This window comes from Oncorhynchus mykiss, chromosome 11 (genome assembly GCF_057628025.1).
Source record: "Oncorhynchus mykiss isolate SJ-2025 chromosome 11, ASM5762802v1, whole genome shotgun sequence".
NCBI classification, from domain to species: Eukaryota; Metazoa; Chordata; class Actinopteri; order Salmoniformes; family Salmonidae; genus Oncorhynchus; species Oncorhynchus mykiss.
The window spans coordinates 7126229-7146606 of NC_143032.1; the positions used below are offsets into that span (position 1 = coordinate 7126229).

General features: G+C 42.9%; 1 protein-coding gene across 1 annotated transcript in view; it reads left to right on the forward strand.

Annotated features, from left to right (window-relative positions):
* The first annotated feature begins 2602 nt into the window (after nucleotides 1–2602).
* LOC110535201 (V-set and transmembrane domain-containing protein 2A) overlaps nucleotides 2603–20378 on the forward strand; it is a 38726-nt gene continuing 20950 nt past the window's right edge. The window contains exons 1-2 of the mRNA XM_036934747.2: nucleotides 2603–3266; nucleotides 5814–5980. Of these exons, the coding sequence (XP_036790642.1) occupies nucleotides 3188–3266; nucleotides 5814–5980 (246 nt within the window). The 5' untranslated portion in view covers nucleotides 2603–3187. The remainder of the gene's footprint in view (nucleotides 3267–5813; nucleotides 5981–20378) is intronic.

The following is a 20378-nucleotide window of genomic DNA, read 5'->3' on the forward strand; positions in this document are numbered from 1 at the left end:
TGCGAGCGCACCTGGAAGAGGGTCAGGTCTGCACTTTGCCGTTATAGGGCGCAGACTGTGAGAGCTGCTAATAAGCGTAGAACTAAGAGCCCTAGATATTGTCGCGGTCAGAGAGTTTGGTTCTCCACTCAGAACCTTCCCCTTAAGACGGCTTCTCGCAAGTTGACCCCGCGGTTCATTGGTCCATTCCGTATCTCTCAGGTCATTAATCCTGTTGCAGTGCGACTTCTTCTTCCGCGATATCTTCGTCGCGTCCACCCGGTCTTCCATGTCTCCTGTGTTAAGCCCGTTCTTCGCGCCCCCGCTCGTCTTCCCCCCCCCCCCCCCCATCCTTGTCGAGGGCGCACCTATCTACAGGGTCCGTAAAATCTTGGACATGCGTCCTCGGGGCCGTGGTCATCAGTACCTAGTTGACTGGGAGGGGTACGGTCCTGAGGAGAGGAGTTGGGTTCCCTCTCGGGACGTGCTGGACCGTGCGCTGATTGATGATTTCCTCCGTTGCCGCCAGGTTTCCTCCTCGAGTGCGCCAGGAGGCGCTCGGTGAGTGGGGGGGTACTGTCATGTACTGTCATGTTGTCTTGTCTCTGTCCTTTCCCTTCACCCTGTCTCCCTCTGCTGGTCGTGTTAGGTTACCTTTTCTCCCCCGCTTTCCCCCAGCTGTCCCTTGTCTCCTCTAACTACCCATTCACCCCGTTCCCCACCTGTTCCCTTTTTTCCCTCTGATTAGGTCCCTATATCTCTCTCTGTTTCTGCTCCTGTCCTTGTCGGATTCTTGTTTGTTTGTGTCATTCATGCCTGAACCAGACTGTCGTCATGTTTGCTGTAACCTTGTCCTGTCCTGTCGGAATCTGCCGGTCCATCTGAGCCTACCTATGTTTGGTAATTAAAGAAGCTCTGTTTAAGTTGATTTGCTTTTGGGTCCTCATTCACGCACCGTAACAGAAAGCTTAAATTCTTGTTAACATAACTGTCCAATTTACATGAGCTATTACTGCGAAAAAATGCCATGCTATTTTTTGAGGAGAGCTCCTAACAGCAAAACACGCATTTTGGTCCTCCTCTCTTTCACCAGAAGAAAACCGTAACAATCACGTTTGTATTTATTCTTCTGAGATCCAAGAACGTAACCAGACTTCACTATATCATTAGAGGTGTAGTATATCCTATAGGACACCATATTTGGTCAGGGAGAAACGCCTTCATGACACGCCAATGACGCGGGCGATCTTCACTTGATCGACTGTAAAGCACTTCTCGGGGTCGAACAAAGCTAGCTAGATAGCTAATGAGCTGGGCTTTACCGGAAACCCGTACCTGTTGCAAAATGTAGCTGCTAACCTTGTGCGACAGCAAGCCTTTTCCTTTTGGACAAAATTATAAGAATATATGAAGTTAAGAAAACTGGTTGTTTTGCAAATGTTGAACTTATAATATGGCTACTAATACTGGAAAAGCTGAATCAAAGTCCAAGTGTATAGATTTGAGGATATTCTTGCAGAAAAATATAATGTGAATGTAAATGTCTCCTTCACGATTTGCCCAAATGTACCTGGGTGACTTCACACTAAATGTCATGTAGTTTCCTCATACTTTAAGTTATCCGTCTGAACCTTTGCACATAAACCTCTGCCATCTTGTGGACAGCATCGGAATTACAACCAGAGTGATGGCTGGAACAGGGACCTTTCTGTTGCATTTCAAAGATGGTGGTAGAAGAAAAAAAAAAGTTGTTTTTTTTCTCTGTATTTTCTTCTACCAGATCTATTGTGTTATATTCTCCTACATTCAATTCACATTTCCACAAACTTCAAAGTGTTTCCATTCAAATGGTACCAATAATATGTATTTCCTTGCTTCAGGGCCTGAGATACAGGCAGTTAGATTTGGGTATGTCATTTTAGGCAAAAATTGAAAAAATGGTGCTATCCCTAGAAGTTTTTAATGGCATAGGAAGTAGCCTTTTGTGATTGACCTGTACTTGCAGGATCTCTGGTTCAAACCCTGTCTCAGCTGTCTCCCCCTCAATGGCTACAATATTGTTTTATAGCCTCTGTACCAGTGGGTCTGATCTCTGCCTGTTTCAGAGGTCTGACTGCATAGCTATTAATAAACATGATCAGGGCCTGCTCCAAACTTAAGCGACATAAGCGATCGCTTAGGGCACCCAGCCACTTACAAAAAAATAGTCTGGGTCTAGTTAGAATAGGTGCAAGTTCGAAAATTGGTTGTGCATCAGCAGTTTTTTGACAGTCACTCAATTAGCCACATCAGCTAACAATTTTTTAGATTGGTGAGTTAGTCTATTCAGCTATCTAAACTTGTAATCATGGCTGAATACTGAACAAGCACACAGGGCAAGTGCCTACCCGTTGATGTTGTTAGTCACTCTCACTCAGAAATCATTAACATGATATGTCATGGCAACATTTTTAGACTTGCAGGAAATTAGCTTTAAAAGGGCAACAACAAAAAAAGACGGGAGGGGGGGGGGCCCAACAAAATCTTGCTTAGGGCCCTCAAAAGGCTAGAGCCGACCCTCAATGAGATGGACACACCTACATTCCATATGTACATTCTTCATGCCACATACCACTTCAGAATCAGATACCATTTTGATGTGGTTTTGAGTGACAACCCACCCAGTTTCTTGAATGATTTGGCTTGTTTTGGTTGCTGAGAAAAGTGAGCAGGTATTTTGCTCTCCTCACACAAATCTCTCACACAAATCTTGTCATGAATGCTAAAATTATTACTAGCTTTCAAAATCGTCTGTAGGCTACTCCCGCTGCTATGCCTGATAATGACTTTACTATATTACATATTTTTAAGTCTAGACTAGAGCAATTTGAAAGAATGTGGAAAACGGGCTTTGCAAAAGTGTAGAGGTGTGTACACCAAGCACACAATAGGGGAACTGAACACTGACGTTGCATGAACAGCCACGTACTGCACCGAGGGTAGAGAACAGAGGCGATTATTTTACAACACCTTGAGCGCGCAGTCACCAGTCTCTCTCTCTCTCTCTGCAAAGCTGACAACTTCAGGAGCCTTGCTATTGTTCCAGCATGTTTTATATTCGCCATTCTGTGTCCAAGCATATCGGCCTGGCAAGAGTTTAATTTGCTGAGCAGTTTTGGAAGATCGTTTTTTATTTCTCTCTCGGCTGATGTGACATTATCCGTCTGTAATGATGTGGACCTCTCAGGACTTTATTGGATTCGTTGTAATGTCTAGTTTATGTATACAATTTGGATTCTGCTTTGAAGGTAAGCTGAGACATAACGCTAATTCAACACTTCTATCAATTCCAATCTCTCTGGGCTTCTTCTGGGTTTAAAACAATATAAATCGCATTTGAATTCATGTTAAAAGTGCGTATAACTTCATGCAGACATTAAATAATGAATATATTACGATTGACGTAACAAATGCAACATACTTCTGGGCTATAAGATAAATGCAGAAAAAGTACCTAGTTTTGATCCAATGTTGTCCAAATGAACAAAACGCAACTGTTGATTGCATAAAATGACACCTGGATATAATTTAGTAGTTTATAATGTTATAATAATTAGCAGAACCTAAATGTTGGACTATCAGGCACAGGTTAATGTCGTTGTAAGGATAACTTTGAAGACTGAGCGCGACATGCATTTAAAGTAACGGATACGCAGAAACAGTGTTGGAATGGCGTAGAGCGGGCAGTAGTTCTTTTTTCAGCGTCATGGACGGTTACCCTGTTGACATATCAGTGAGAGTTTTCACATGTCCTTTTGTGGTTTCTCTCTACCTTTGGATCTCATCACACGAAATCTGACAGATCTGCCTTGGTATTGCCACTGCCTCCCTAGCCTGTATCCCTTGAAAATGATCAGACAATGTTTTTTTTAAGCGCAGTGTGTGTTGCGGGGGGAAAACTGTAGGCTACATTGAAAGACAGTTATTGTGATGCTTAGAGTGTTTTCATGGATTAAACCAGTGTAACATGTTCCACACTTAAATATATATATATATATATACTATACTGGTCTTATTTAAATTGCACTATGCACATTCATTTGAATTTCAGTTATTGGAGAGTGAATCTGGCAAATGTGTTGAGGTTAAATCACGTGTATCTCATATGTCCGTGCTTTGAGAAGGGGCTGATATATGCTCTATGGCATTCTGTTTTGATCAAGATTATGATACCCATCGCGGTGACAGTTCTAGACACAGGAAACCCCTTAATTTCAGATTATATATTTCACTAATTTGATTAACCTACACTTCCCTTACAAAATCGCATTTCCATATGTGAAATAACTGTTTCCACGTGTTGAGCTTAAATTTAACGTGAAACCATACTTTCACATATATTAAATTAAACCACCTTTTCACATTTGAGGGAAAAATAAAAACGTTTTCACCTCATGTGAATTACAGATGCACATGTGAAATTTGCAGTTCCGCGTGTTAAAAAGGTTCACATGAAACTCGGTTATGCAGTTTCACATGTGAAAATCAATCACATTTCAAAGTAAGTTTCACATGTAAGGAAACATTTACGTGAAAATCTTAACTTTCACATGTGAAATTGTGGTGGTGAAATAGTGTTATTCTCCTCACACGTGACATGTTGCAGTAGCAATGGTTTCAACATATGGAATTGCAAATTCTGTAATGCCATTCTGTAAAAAGGTCACTTAGCCTACCTGAGTATAATAATTAAAGTGCATTGAAAAATATAATTTCTTACGGTATTTCTGAGCCATCCATCTCAGAGTTTTACTGCTGCAGGTGCATGTGTCTCTTCGTCATGGGTTGGTCAGTGACCAGTGAAATGAAGCCCAGTGAAAAGAACAGAGAAGCTAGAGTTCCGTATGTCCTTATTCATCCTGTTTAACATGTCAGAATTAGTGCTCTCAGAGTTCATCAGTTAACTCCAGGTAATACAATGAAAACATCCTAAATACATGATCTATACAGCTCTACTGCTGCAACAATGCCATGTCAGGACAAGTTGACTTTGAGGTTTAAAGTGTGTTTATCAATTCATCTGATTTTGCTAACTGTTACTTTGAACAAAAATCAAGACGTCAATGTTCTTGTAATGCTTTTGTATAATTTTTTGTTGTTGTAAACTGCAGCTCAATTTGAGCAAATTATGAAATTGCGATAAATCGTGATTAATCACAGGAGGAAATCCTGCCATGAATTGGACAGCATTTTTAAAAATGGTTTGACAGCCCTGGTTGACATTAAAATGTGAAAATGCACATGTGAAAGTGTAGCGGACATGAGTCGCTCATGGTCATGTGATGATGTAGCCCTGCATGCAACGTCAAAGTTTGTGTTGGCCCTTTTGGTCTAATGGTCAAGACGTCAGATTTTCCGGTGGGAGACATGGCTTCTAATCCTGCCACTTACAAAAGCATGTGAAACATAATATGAGAAATCTTGAGAAACCACGTGTCTTAGTCGTGAAAAAAATCCGTATGAAACTTCACCTGTCCAAAAACCACGTGTCTGTTTTTCCCATTTGATTTGTTCACATGTGAAACGTCAAACCTACGAAAACAACATGTCTAACTCTATATTTCCTTTCCTTTTTGAAATCTTTCACGTGTTTTTTCGCACAGGTTTTTCACGTGTTCTCTTGATCAGATTTTCTTTCATGTTTTTTGTTGTTGTTGTTGTAAGGGTTTATTTACTCAAGTACCTTGTGTTGAAAGAAGTACCTTACGCTATGACAGGTTTGTTATATGTAGGCTGTAGTTGTGAAGAGATGGACAGACAGCGATTATACTGATTGTTTTTTCTCTATCTTTCAGGAAAGTTTACGGATATCCCCTCCAATCTAACGGTAAAAGAAGGTCAAAACATTGAAATGGCGTGCGCCTTCCAGAGCGGAACCACGTCAGTTTACTTAGAGATTCAGTGGTGGTTTATAAGAGCACCAGAAGAATCCAGCAACAGCGAGGAGGAGGATGACGAAGAGGTATGCTCTTCACTTGTTCCAAATAAAAAGGGGGGGGGGAAAGCTTTTTTTTTTTTCTTCAAGGGACTTTCTCTAAAAATACGACATGTCTTGGCCCTGCACGTTGCAATCATGACTGGGTAGTGGTGCAGTTTTAGTTTAATCCCATTCCCCACAGAAACCTCAGTGAATTCTCACATGATTGGATTATCATTACCAAGAGCATAGCCTTTTAAAATCCCTAGATTATCCTGTAAAACTTACTGTAATAAACTCTGATAACAGATTGCCACAGCATTCCAGTGGTAAAATAATACTGGTCTGTTTAAATCTCAGCCTGTCTTTACCAAGTTGATTTAACCCAGGGCTAATTTAAGTGACTTGCATGTGTAGTCTGAGGTATGTAGTGCCATTCTGAGAGAGTTAAGAGAACTGATAGTCATTTATCATTGTAGAACCCTCAGAGGCCATGCAGGAAAAAACTTTGCTGGACACATTCTTGCAAATTGGCTGGTTAAAGCCTGAACAGTGTTCCCGAGACCCTCCTCGACTGGCATTTGTAATGTATTTCTACACTGGATAGCTACTTATGACAGCTTTTCCTTGCAACTAATGATCAGTTACTTTGTGTTTGTGTATTACTTCGCACCCTCTATTGAAATGGCTGGTACATTTTAGGGGAGTTTGTCAGTTTGTCATCACAGACATCAAACAAGGAAATGTTTATTTTGTTAAATGCTCGTCTTCCTCGCAGTGAAACCACAGTACAGAGAGAGGGAGAGGGAGAGGGAGAGGGAGAGGGAGAGGGAGAGGGAGAGGGAGAGAGAGAGAGAGAGAGAGAGAGAGAGAGAGAGAGAGAGAGAGAGAGAGAGAGAGAGAGAGAGAGAGAGAGAGAGAGAGAGAGAGAGAGAGAGAGAGAGAGAGAGAGAGAGAGAGAGAGAGAGAGAGAGAGAGAGAGAGAGAGAGAGAGAGAGAGAGAGGCCTGTTCTTGGATATCCACATGGCTTTAAAACAGTTATTAGTTGTCCATTGTTGTCACCCATCGTACTGGCATTGCCAAGGCTTTGATCCTTTTGATCTATCACTCTTAGATGTCGGCTGAAGGAGCTATTGATGCTCACCACGCCATTGCTGCTCATATGATCTAGTTCTTTTCATGGTATTTGTTTGAAATGACAAGCAGTGGTTTTGTCCTGAGAGGAAAGGGTTTCGACAAGAAAAACAAGCCCAAGGAGTCGTGAGGAGGACTGTAAAAAGATGCTACGGGAAAAAAAGTAGAGCTGAGAAAAAGAGAGGAATAGGATCCAAAGTGAAACAGACAGGGTGCTGCAGGGTCCAGTCCATGACAACAACACAACAACTGAATCCTGCTTTAAAGGGCGGTCCACTATATATCACAGTGGCATCGCAGTGTTCGTTCTGTAGCTGTCCGTGAGATATAAAGTCCCAGTGACACTATCACGTGTAGTGGTTTCACATTGTTGGAAGCTCTCTGCTTTGTTTGACTGGGCTAAAATGGTGGTCTATCCGTCTACTCATGCTGAAGAGGGGATTCATCTCTCCTCAATGCTGGATTTATGGCTATCTGTTTAATCCACACGTCCGCAGAGTAAATCTTTACAATCCTCTTCGCTAGTAATTCTATTTGGTGTGGGATTAAGGGTTGATATAAGCAAAATGGAAAATGTGATTTCTCTCTCAAGGTAACAGTTGTGTCTTCCTGGGTCATTGAAAAAAGCCTAAACCCATTGATTGCCATTGTGTGCCACGGCCTCTCTCGACGACATGAGATGCTTTTTCTGTTTTCCTCTCTGTTAAAGACAGAGTGTGAAAGTCACAGACATACAGAACGTGTCCTTAGTGAGACCTGTCAACTTGTCAGGCGTGGATCAAAGAATGAAAACACTTATTTCCTGTTCCAGCAGGAAACACAATCCATAGCTGTACTCCATCCTCTTGCACCTGAAGCTACTATCTCCTTCACCGGCCATCGCTCCTACTGCCCTATAAGCCTTGTACCCTGTCTGGCCCTCTGTCCTACTGCCCCATGAACCTTGTACCCTGTCTGGCCCTCTGTCCTACTGCCCCATGAACCTTGTACCCTGTCTGGCCCTCTGTCCAAAAATTATTTGGACACCTGCTTGTCGAACATCTCATTCCAAAATCATGGAGTTGGTCCCCCCTTGGCTGCTTTATCAGCCTCCACACTGCTGTGAAAACTTGCTACCATTCAGCCACAAGAGCATTAGTGAGGACAGATTGTCATTGTATGCTGAAGCGTTACGATTTCCTTTCACTGGAACTAAGGGGCCTAGCCCAAACTATGAAAAATTGCCCGAGACCATTATTCCTCCTCCGTCAAACTTGATGCATTCGGGCAAGTAGTGTTCTCCAAACCCAGATTTGTCCGTCGGACTGCCAGATGGTGAGGCGCGTTTCATCACTCCAAAGAACGCATTTTCACTGCTCCAGAGTCCAATGGCGGAGAGCTTTACACCACTCCAGCCGATGCTTGGCATTGCGCATGGTGATCTTTGGCTTGTGTGCTGCTGTTTGGCCATGGAAACCCATTTCATGAAGCTCCTGACGAACAGTTCTTGTGCGGACGTTGCTTCTAGAGGCAGTTTGGAACTTGGTAGTGCGTTGCAACCGAGGGCCGATGATTTTTACGAGTTATTCGCTTCAACACTCCCTTTCTGTGAGCTTGTGTGGCCTACCACTTAGCATCTGAGCCGTTGTTGCTCCTAGACATTTCCATTTCACAATAACAGCACTTACAGTTGACTGGGACAGCTCTAGCAGGGCAGACATTTTACGAACTGAATTGTTGGAAAGGTGGCATCCTATGACGGTGCCACAATGAATGTCACTGAGCATTTCATTAAGGTCATTCTACTGCCAATGTGTGTCTATGGAGATTACATGGCTGTGTGCTTGATTTTATACACCCGTCAGCAAAATGTGTGGCTGAAATAGCCGAATCCTCTAGTTTGAAGGGTTGTCCACATAATGTGGCTACATTCATAGCCAATACAATGCACAGCCTCCCATCGACTCCGGTCTCATTATGAGACAGACACACAGCTCTAATGGATAAAATGTTTCCAGGATCAAATGACCAAGATGTCAGTGGTGGGGAACATATAGTATAATAAAGTAATACATTTGGTGAGTTATTTTTATGTTCGTCTTGTTTGAAAATGTGCTTCTTTCCACATCCCAACTCCCACTGAGAACGGGGTCATGGTCAGCAGTTATCAGTTGCGACAGTGGGAGCAATTAGGATGAAGTGCTGTGCTTTAAGGGCACATCGACAGATTTTTCACTTTGTCGGCTCGGCGATTCAAACTAGGAGCTTTCGGGTTACTGGCCCAATGCTCTAACCGCTAGGCTGCCTGCCTGGCCATAGTGCATATAGGTTCTGTCCTGCTTTCTATTCACTTGTCCTATCCACCTGCTACTTCAACATAATGTCCTGTATCTCCTGCTACTTCAACATAATGTCCTGTATCCCCTGCTACTTCAAAATAATGTCCTGTATCTCCTGCTACTTCAACATAAGCTGCGGTCATCCCCCTCTTCAAAGGGGGGGACACTCTTGACCCAAACTGCTACAGACCTATATCTATCCTACCATGCCTTTCTAAGGTCTTCGAAAGCCAAGTCAACAAACAGATTACCGACCATTTTGAATCTCACCATACCTTCTCTGCTATGCAATCTGGTTTCAGAGCTGGTCATGGGTGCACCTCAGCCACGCTCAAGGTCCTAAACGATATCTTAACCGCCATCGATAAGAAACATTACTGTGCAGCCGTATTCATTGATCTGGCCAAGGCTTTCGACTCTGTCAATCACCACATCCTCATCGGCAGACTCAACAGCCTTGGTTTCTCAAATGATTGCCTCGCCTGGTTCACCAACTACTTCTCTGATAGAGTTCAGTGTGTCAAATCTGAGGGTCTGTTGTCCGGACCTCTGGCAGTCTCTATGGGGGTGCCACAGGGTTCAATTCTTGGACCGACTCTCTTCTCTGTATACATCAATGAGGTCGCTCTTGCTGCTGGTGAGTCTCTGATCCACCTCTACGCAGACGACAACATTCTGTATACTTCCGGCCCTTCTTTGGACACTGTGTTAACAACCCTCCAGGCAAGCTTCAATGCCATACAACTCTCCTTCCGTGGCCTCCAATTGCTCTTAAATACAAGTAAAACTAAATGCATGCTCTTCAACCGATCACTACCTGCACCTACCCGCCTGTCCAACATCACTACTCTGGACGGCTCTGACTTAGAATACGTGGACAACTACAAATACTTAGGTGTCTGGTTAGACTGTAAACTCTCCTTCCAGACCCATATCAAACATCTCCAATCCAAAGTTAAATCTAGAATTGGCTTCCTATTTCGCAACAAAGCATCCTTCACTCATGCTGCCAAACATACCCTTGTAAAACTGACCATCCTACCAATCCTCGACTTTGGCGATGTAATTTACAAAATAGCCTCCAATACCCTACTCAACAAACTGGATGCAGTCTATCACAGTGCAATCCGTTTTGTCACCAAAGCCCCATATACTACCCACCATTGCGACCTGTACGCTCTCGTTGGCTGGCCCTCGCTTCATACTCGTCGCCAAACCCACTGGCTCCATGTCATCTACAAGACCCTGCTAGGTAAAGTCCCCCCTTATCTCAGCTCGCTGGTCACCATAGCATCTCCCACCTGTAGCACACACTCCAGCAGGTATATCTCTCTAGTCACCCCCAAAACCAATTCTTTCTTTGGCCGTCTCTCTTTCCAGTTCTCTGCTGCCAATGACTGGAACGAACTACAAAAATCTCTGAAACTGGAAACACTTATCTCCCTCACTAGCTTTAAGCACCAACTGTCAGAGCAGCTCACAGATTACTGCACCTGTACATAGCCCACCTATAATTTAGCCCTATCAACTACCTCTTTCCCAACTGTATTTAATTTATTTATTTATTTTGCTCCTTTGCACCCCATTATTTTTATTTCTACTTTGCACATTCTTCCATTGCAAAACTACCATTCCAGTGTTTTACTTGCTATATTGTATTTACCTTGCCACCAAGGCCTTTTTTTGCCTTTACCTCCCTTATCTCACCTCATTTGCTCACATCGTATATAGACTTGTTTATACTTTATTATTGACTGTATGTTTGTTTTACTCCATGTGTAACTCTGTGTTGTTGTATCTGTCGAACTGCTTTGCTTTATCTTGGCCAGGTCGCAATTGTAAATGAGAACTTGTTCTCAACTTGCCTACCTGGTTAAATAAAGGTAAAATAAAAAAAATAAAATAAATAATGTCCTGTATCTCCTGCTACTTCAACATAATGTCCTGTATCCCCTGCTACTTCAACATAATGTCCTGTATCCCCTGCTACTTCAACATAATGTCCTGTATCCCCTGCTACTTCAACATAATTTCCTGTATCCCCTGCTACTTCAACATAATGTCCTGTATCCCATCAGCTTGTCTTTTCCCTGCTACTTCAACATAATGTCCTGTATCCCCTGCTACTTCAACATAATGTCCTGTATCCCCTTCTACTTCAACATAATGTCCTGTATCCCCTGCTACTTCAACATAATGTCCTGTATCCCCTGCTACTTCAACATAATGTCCTGTATCCCCTGCTACTTCAACATAATGTCATGTATCCCCTGCTACTTCAACATAATGTCCTGTATCCCCTGCTACTTCAACATAAAGTCCTGTATCCCCTGCTACTTCAACATAATGTCCTGTATCCCCTGCTACTTCAACATAATGTCCTGTATCCCCTGCTACTTCAACATAATGTCCTGTATCCCCTGCTACTTCAACATAATGTCCTGTATCCCCTGCTACTTCAACATAATGTCCTGTATCCCCTGCTACTTCAACATAATGTCCTGTATCTCCTGCTACTTCAACCTAATGTCCTGTATCTCATGCTACTTCAACATAATGTCCTGTATACCCTGCTACTTCAACATAATGTCCTGTATCCCCTGCTACTTCAACATAATGTCCTGTATCCCCTGCTACTTCAACCTAATGTCCTGTATCTCCTGCTACTTCAACATAATGTCCTGTATCCCCTGCTACTTCAACATAATGTCCTGTATCCCCTGCTACTTCAACATAATGTCCTGTATCCCCTGCTACTTCAACATAATGTCCTGTATCTCCTGCTACTTCAACATAATGTCCTCTATCTCCTGCTACTTCAACATAATGTCCTGTATCTCCTGCTACTTCAACCTAATGTCCTCTATCTCCTGCTACTTCAACATAATGTCCTCTATCTCCTGCTACTTCAACATAATGTCCTGTATCTCCTGCTACTTCAACCTAATGTCCTGTATCTCCTGCTACTTCAACCTAATGTCCTGTATCTCCTGCTACTTCAACATAATGTCCTGTATCCCCTGCTACTTCAACATAATGTCCTGTATCTCCTGCTACTTCAACATAATGTCCTCTATCTCCTGCTACTTCAACATAATGTCCTGTATCCCCTGCTACTTCAACCTAATGTCCTGTATCTCCTGCTACTTCAACCTAATGTCCTGTATCTCCTGCTACTTCAACATAATGTCCTGTATCCCCTGCTACTTCAACATAATGTCCTGTATCCCCTGCTACTTCAACATAATGTCCTGTATCGACCGCTACTTCAACATAATGTCCTGTATCCCCTGCTACTTCAACATAATGTCCTGTATCTCCTGCTACTTCAACCTAATGTCCTGTATCCCCTGCTACTTCAACATAATGTCCTGTATCTCCTGCTACTTCAACCTAATGTCCTGTATCGCCTGCTACTTCAACATAATGTCCTGTATCCCCTGCTACTTCAACATAATGTCCTGTATCTCCTGCTACTTCAACCTAATGTCCTGTATCTCCTGCTACTTCAACCTAATGTCCTGTATCTCCTGCTACTTCAACATAATGCCCTGTATCTCCTGCTACTTCAACCTAATGTCCTGTATCTCCTGCTACTTCAACCTAATGTCCTGTATCCCCTGCTACTTCAACATAATGTCCTGTATTCCATCAGCTTGTCTTTTTTCCTGTTACTTCAACCTAATGGAGAGCCCTTATTGCAGTGTGTCAATAACATTACTGATTTCTCATTTGGAATGACTCAATTATTGGGCCATGAGTGACTTTGGTAGGAGTCAATTAATTTGAAGGGAAGCTTGGTAAAGAGATGGGTGAGAGAACATGGAGAAGTTATGGAGCGATAAGTTTGCAAGGGCTACTGGGAAATAACAAGAGCCACACGCTGTGGGATGGTTCTTGCTAAGTATTATCATTATTGGACCAATCAGTCAATGATGGGGGGGGGGGGGGGGGGGGTATTGCAGGTAATAGTTGCAAAATGTCCTCCAAAAGATTAATTGAAACAGAGGCTTTCAACACAGAGTTCCCATTAGATACTTATCCTCATGGCTGGTGTGGTCCGGTCCCAATTGGTGTTGCGAAGCGGATGCTTTACAGATACTCTAAAAATACTTTGCTACAACTATTGTACTGTAATCGTTTCCTCTCAGTACTTTTTTTGTTGTCAACATGACACAATTTCATCTTTCACTCAGGGCCCCTCGGGCGGGCCTTGTGAGCCACCGGGGGGGGGGGGGTCACAGTAACTAACTAGTGTGACAGACAGTCCAAGAGTGTGAGGATGTCTCCTGTGTAAACCTGCCATGTGTTAGGCCAGATTAATTAGACCATCTAGAGGTGCCATTGGGCAAGTTAGAGGATATAACAGCCATGTTGTTTTCAACATCCCTTCAGAGAATTCCCTGCAGAAGCTCAGCACTCATATCAATAGGTATGCTTATTGAGTGCTGTATACATTGGTTGCATGGCTCTGAGCAGTGTCCAAGGGGCTTTGGTCCAAAGACGCCAAACAGAGGTGATTTGTAGGAAGAAATATAGCGAAGACAGGCTTGTAGAGTAGCACAGAGAGAGGGATGTGTTTACGGACAGATTTGGTCAGAAAGGAGAAAGACAATTCTCCAAGCACGAGGCACCTCTGACTAAACATGAGCTCGAGAAGGCGTTGTCTGGCATGCACAGCCAGCATCCTCCAATTCAATGTACTGGATCAAAACACAATCTGACTTTTTGGAAGAGATTGGGCACAGTCAGAGAATGACTAGCAATTGATCCACCAAATCAACGGGAGACGAAAGGAAGGGGGAAACATCGGCTGCAGGTGTATGTGTGTGTGTGTGTGTGCGTGTGCGCGCGTGCGTGCGTGCGTGTGTGTGTGTGTGTGCGTGTGTGTGTGCGTGTGTGTGTGCGTGTGTGTGTGTGTGTGCGTGCGTGCGCCTGTGTGTGTGTGTGTACACTCATACGTGACTAACTGATGTTGCTGAGCCGTTGGATCTGACATGACAAGTGACAAAAAGTTGCAAGCATCACTACAACACATATTGTCCAAGGGACAACAACAAACACCTCATCCTTTTAAGTTCCAGAGATGATTTAATCCGACAAAGACAAGAACCCCTGCAGTTATGTTGACATTCTGCCTGTGACCCCCTTATGGCCATTTGAAACATCCGCAACACTCGAGCGATGTCTCTCACTCAGATCCAGATTGTCTACGACGATAGAAAGGACAGGCAGAGAAGGGCTCGTATGTATCGGGACAGGAAATTAAACACGGATTCAGATGATTGGCTGCCCAGGATGCTTGGTTCCAGGGAGGATTACAGGAAGAAGGCAAAGATGGAGGTTTACAGTTATATAGGCTCCAGAACTGCAGTGTGACAGAATCACAATGAGAATCGATGCGCGAGGAGATGTGTTTTTTGTTGTTGTCCACTGCATAGATCAATATTAAAGCAAGTGTCCTTCTCATATGACATGCTTTTTGAAATGGCCAGTTCTGTACATTCATATGGCTTTGAGATGTCAGTCATAAGTCTGCTTCGAAAGGACATCTTGATACACACTGAGTGTACAAAATATTAAGAACACCTTTGTAATACTGACTTGCACCCCCCCCCCCCCTTCAGGCCTGAATTCATTGCGGCATGGACTCTGCATAGTGTTGAAAGCGATCCACATGCTGACCCATGTTGACTCCAACACTTCCCACTGTTGTGTCCAGTTGGCTGGATGTCCTTTGGGTGGTGGAACATTCTTGACACATACGGGAAACTGAGTGTGAAAGACCCAGCAGCGTTGCAGTTCTTGACACAAACCGGTGTGCCTGGCACCTACTACCATACCCTCTTCAAAAGCACTTAACTCTTGCCCATACATTCTCTGAATGGTACACATACACAATGAAGGTTTAAAAAAAAAATCCTTCTTTAACCTGTCTCCCCCCCCTTCATCTACACTGATTGAAGTGGATTTAAGAAAGTGACATCAATAAGGGATCATTTACCTGGATTCACCTAGGCAGTCTGTCATGGAAAGAGCGGGTGTTCCTAAGTGCCCTTCTGCTGGTCTTTATTGTAACTTTTAATAATATTTATTCTTATCATTGTACCGATGATGATGATGTGTAGGTGTAGGCCTTAATACAATGAACCAATTAACTTATGCGATAAACACACACCAAACTAAGTTAGGAAATAACAATATTGCTGGAGTAATATATTAAAAGTCTCGTGGAACACTTCTAAGAATCGTATTAAATGGAATTATGTAGATTACACACTGAGCAGTGGCCTGTAACAACCGGCGGTCTCTTCACTTGAGGAAAGTGTTGTAGGCACCTGACCTAAATGTATTTGTTACCTCGTGCCGAGTGCGAAAATCTAAAGGGATTCGGTCCAATTTTAATTTGAAAGTACATTTTATTGTAATGACATTTACTGGGGGAAGTTATTAATCATGAGGCCTTTCTGCAGTAGGAGATCTAAAAGTGAAGTAGGGGTAAGTACACCTTTGAGTGCTGTTCTAAGATCAGTTTGTCTTTTTAGATTATTAATGAGTCCTATAACATTCACAAGGGTGGACCTGATCCTAGATCAGCACTCCTACTCTGAGATGCTTCAGGAATACGGAACAGCAGTTCTCCCCCTACTGAGAGATTTTAGTGATATCTCCACTTCAAGGTGTGACCCAACTGTGGTCCAGTGGTATCAGGCTGTTCTACAACTGTAATGGGATGAAGAGCCCATTGTGGAGTTTTCCAGATGAAACTTGTGGACATCTGACAGAAGCGTCAGATAAGTGAGTGCCTGCATATGAAAGTCGTTGATTAGATTAAACGTGACCAATCCCCTTGATGTGTGGAATGACATTGACCTTGCCACTGTGCCAGCCTCCCTCTGCAACACTCCCAGACCTTTCTCTATCTCTCTCTCCCTCTCCCTCCTATATACTGTGTATATATATATATATATACTGTATAAGAGAGAGAGAGAGAGGGAGAGACCATGCATTACATATATATGTATATATATGTATATATTGCTCTCTCACTCTGTCTCTATCTCTCTCTCATTCTTACCCCCTATCAGCTTCAAATGAACATAGAGAGAGAGAGAGAGAGAGAGAGAGAGAGAGAGAGAGAGAGAGAGAGAGAGAGAGAGAGAGAGAGAGAGAGAGAGAGAGAGAGAGAGAGAGAGAGAGAGAGAGAGAGAGAGAGAGAGAGAGAGAGAGAGAGAGAGAGAGAGAGAGAGAGAGAGAGAGAGAGAGAGAGAGAGAGAGAGAGAGAGAGAGAGAGAGAGAGAGAGAGAGAGAGAGAGAGAGAGAGAGAGAGAGAGAGAGAGAGAGAGAGATCCTGTATTCTGAGATGATGCAGCTGTCACACAGTTTTGATTCAGGCCATTGATTCATCCTTTTAATTGGTTTGGGGGATACCACAGTAATGTATGGTCTAGCAGAACAGTATGGCACTGATCACACTGTGATATGTAATCATATATTGTCGTTGTCAATAATCCTCGTATCAGTTGTGCCCTCAATTGTTTAGGTCAGATCTCATCAAACGCCCATTTCCTGACTTCCTTGGTATACTTTGTTAAGTCAAAAAATGTGATTGTCTGTGCCTTGTTAATGTGTATGACTCACACCTGTACTGACTTAACTCTAATGGACAGGGTGCAGGGCACAAAATGAACATGACAGCTATCAGCGACTGGACCATTGTGTCCTTTGTGATGAACAGGAAACGTCCAAGAGTATAAATACTTAGCTGAGCTTGGACTGGAGGGTTACACAGGTCAAAACTCAATTCACATCCCCTCTGACAGTCCCTCCACCTTGACTGACTCACATCAGACTGTACTGTGTTGCTACCCACCTGTAACCACGCTGCCAACCAGGTTACCATGGTAAATGTAGTCAGAAATCGCCTAGATGAAACAGCAGTTAGTGGTTTTGAGCTTCCTGCTGAACAGTTGGACTCATATTGAGTGCAATTTTCCATGGTGCCTTTGGAGATGAGTGAGCAACAAGAGTTTGGAATTAAGCGCCTAATTAGGACTCCCAGGGAAAATGTATTTACTGACGGATTATGACCGAGACACACATTTTGATATCAAGCATTTCAAGGGTACGCAGCCTCGTTTTGTGAGACGCGTTTTAAGTCTGACAGAGAAAAAAGGCAAAGGATGTATTCAGCAGAAAACCGTTTCTCAGTGATGGAACATAACAGTGGTGGATAAAGTACCCAAATTCATACTTGAGTAAAAGCAAAGATACCTTAATAGAAAATGACTCAAGTAAAAATAAAAAGTTACCCAGTAAAATACTACTTGAGTAAAAGTCTAAAAGTATTCGGTTTTAATTATACTTAAAGAAAAATTCCACCACATACTAGTTAGTATCTTTTGGTGTATGTTTCATTCGTCCATTTTGTTGACAATCAACTTTTCATGTACCTTTAGTATTAATGATGTAATATTCCTTATATTAAGCAAACCAAAAAGCACGATTGTTCTTGTTTTATTATTATTTTAACAGATGGCCAGAGGCACACTCCAACACTTAAACATCATTTACAAACAAAGCATTTGTGTTTAGTGAGTTCTCCAGATCAGAGGCAGTAGGGATGACCAGGGATGTTCTCTGTTTAGTGAGTCCGCCAGATTAGAGACAGTAGGGATGACCAGGGATGTTCTCTGTTTCGTGAGTCCTCCAGATCAGAGGCAGTAGGGATGACCAGGGATGTTCTCTGTTTCGTGAGTCAGTCAGATCAGAGGCAGTAGGGATGACCAGGGATGTTCTCTGTTTCATGAGTTCTCCAGATCAGAGGCAGTAGGGATGACCAGGGATGTTCTCTGTTTAGTGAGTCCGCCAGATTAGAGGCAGTAGGGATGACCAGGGATGTTCTCTGTTTAGTGAGTTCTCCAGATCAGAGGCAGTAGGGATGACCAGGGATGTTCTCTGTTTAGTGAGTCCTCCAGGCCAGAGTCAGTAGGGATGACCAGGGATGTTCTCTGTTTAGTGAGTCCACCAGATCAGAGTCAGTAGGGATGACCAGGGATGTTCTCTGTTTAGTGAGTCCTCCAGACCAGAGTCAGTAGGAATGACCAGGGATGTTCTCTGTTTAGTGAGTCCTCCAGACCAGAGTCAGTAGGGATGACCAGGGATGTTCTCTGTTTAGTGAGTCCGCCAGATCAGATGCAGTAGGGATGACCAGGGATGTTCTCTGTTTAGTGAGTCCACCAGATCAGATGCAGTAGGGATGACCAGGGATGTTCTCTGTTTAGTGAGTCCACCAGATCAGATGCAGTAGGGATGACCAGGGATGTTCTCTGTTTAGTGAGTCCACCAGATCAGATGCAGTAGGGATGACCAGGGATGTTCTCTGTTTCGTGAGTCCTCCAGATCAGAGGCAGTAGGGAGGACCAGGGATGTTCTGTTGATAAGTGTGTGAATTGGACCATTTTCCTGTCCTGCTAAGCATTCAACATGTAACAAGTACTTTGGTTGTCAGGGAAAATGTATGGAGTAAAACGTATATTATTTTCTATAGGAATGTAGTGAAGTAAAAATAAACATTTTCTAAAATATAAATAGTAAACTAAAGTACAGAAGTCCACAAAATGACTTAGTAGTAATTGTAATTATTTTTGACACTGGCCATCCAGGCTCGTAGTCTACAATTTCTACTAGCTTGGGTCTGCTACACGAAAATGGAAAAGGCATCTCTAGTTTGGTACATTTTCTAATAACTCTGTCTGAAAATTACTATCCTTGAGCCAGTGCAGTGGTATTCAAAGTCGGGGTCACGGCCACTAGTGGGGTCACAGGGTAACTGTAAAATATTGGGAACAAACAATGAAGAATAATGATTTTGGTATGGGATAATATACAAACTTTTTTGAGAAAGATAATTAGCTAAATAAAACGTTATTGATTAAGTGTATTTATTTGGTTTCTTTAAATTTTCGTAAAAGAGGAAAATTAATTGAAGGTTATGTGTTGATATGAAAATCTAACTTTACCGATTTTTAACATCAAATCAAATGTTATTGGCCACATACACATTTTTTTGCAGATGTGAAATGCTTGTGTTCCTAGCTCCAACATTGCAGAAGGATATAACAATTCACAACAATACACACACATCTAAAAGTATAACAATGGAATTAAGAAATGTATAAATATTAGGATGAGTAATGTCAGAGTGGCATTGACTAAAATACAGTAGAACAGAATACAGTCAATACATATGAGATGAGTAAAGCAGTATGTATACATAATAAGTGACTGGTGTTCCATTATTGGTGACTGGTGATTCCATGTCTATGTATACAGGGCAGCAGCCTCTAAGGTGCAAGGTTGAGTAACTGTGTGGTAGCTGGCTAGTGATGGCTGTTTAACAGTCTGATGGCCTTGAGATAGAAGCTGTTTTTCAGACTCTCTGTCCCAGCTTTGATGTACCGGTACTGACCTCGCCTACTGGATGATTTGATTTGATAGCGGGGTGAACAGGCGGTGGCTTGGGTGTTCAAACACTCCAGCAAGCTGGTCTGCGCATGCTCTGAGGATGCTCTGAGGATGCGGCTTGGGATGCAGTCTGGGCCGGCAGCCTTGAGAGGGTTAACACTCTCAATGTCGGCCATGTGCTAGCCTAAGTTCCACCCCTGCTGCTTCGTCACTTAAATTTTCTCTGCCTTGGAAAGTTGTGGTGTTTTTGTTTGCTCAACAGACATACATCAAGACCATACTGTATCTGTTCACAAGGACACAGTTGGGGTTTTCTTAGCTGTCTGAAATGCAGGGTCAATGTCTCAGCAATGTAAATATCTACTTTGGAGAAGAAATCTTGGGTTTCCTTGCTCTCAGGTGGGAGAAGAGAGAAACCACTTTCCGTGAGTGAAACAAGTCATTTCAGGCTGTCTATCATAGAGAAGACCAGCTATCTATATATTTGAGGGCTAGAGGTATCAATCATCCATGCACCCCTGTG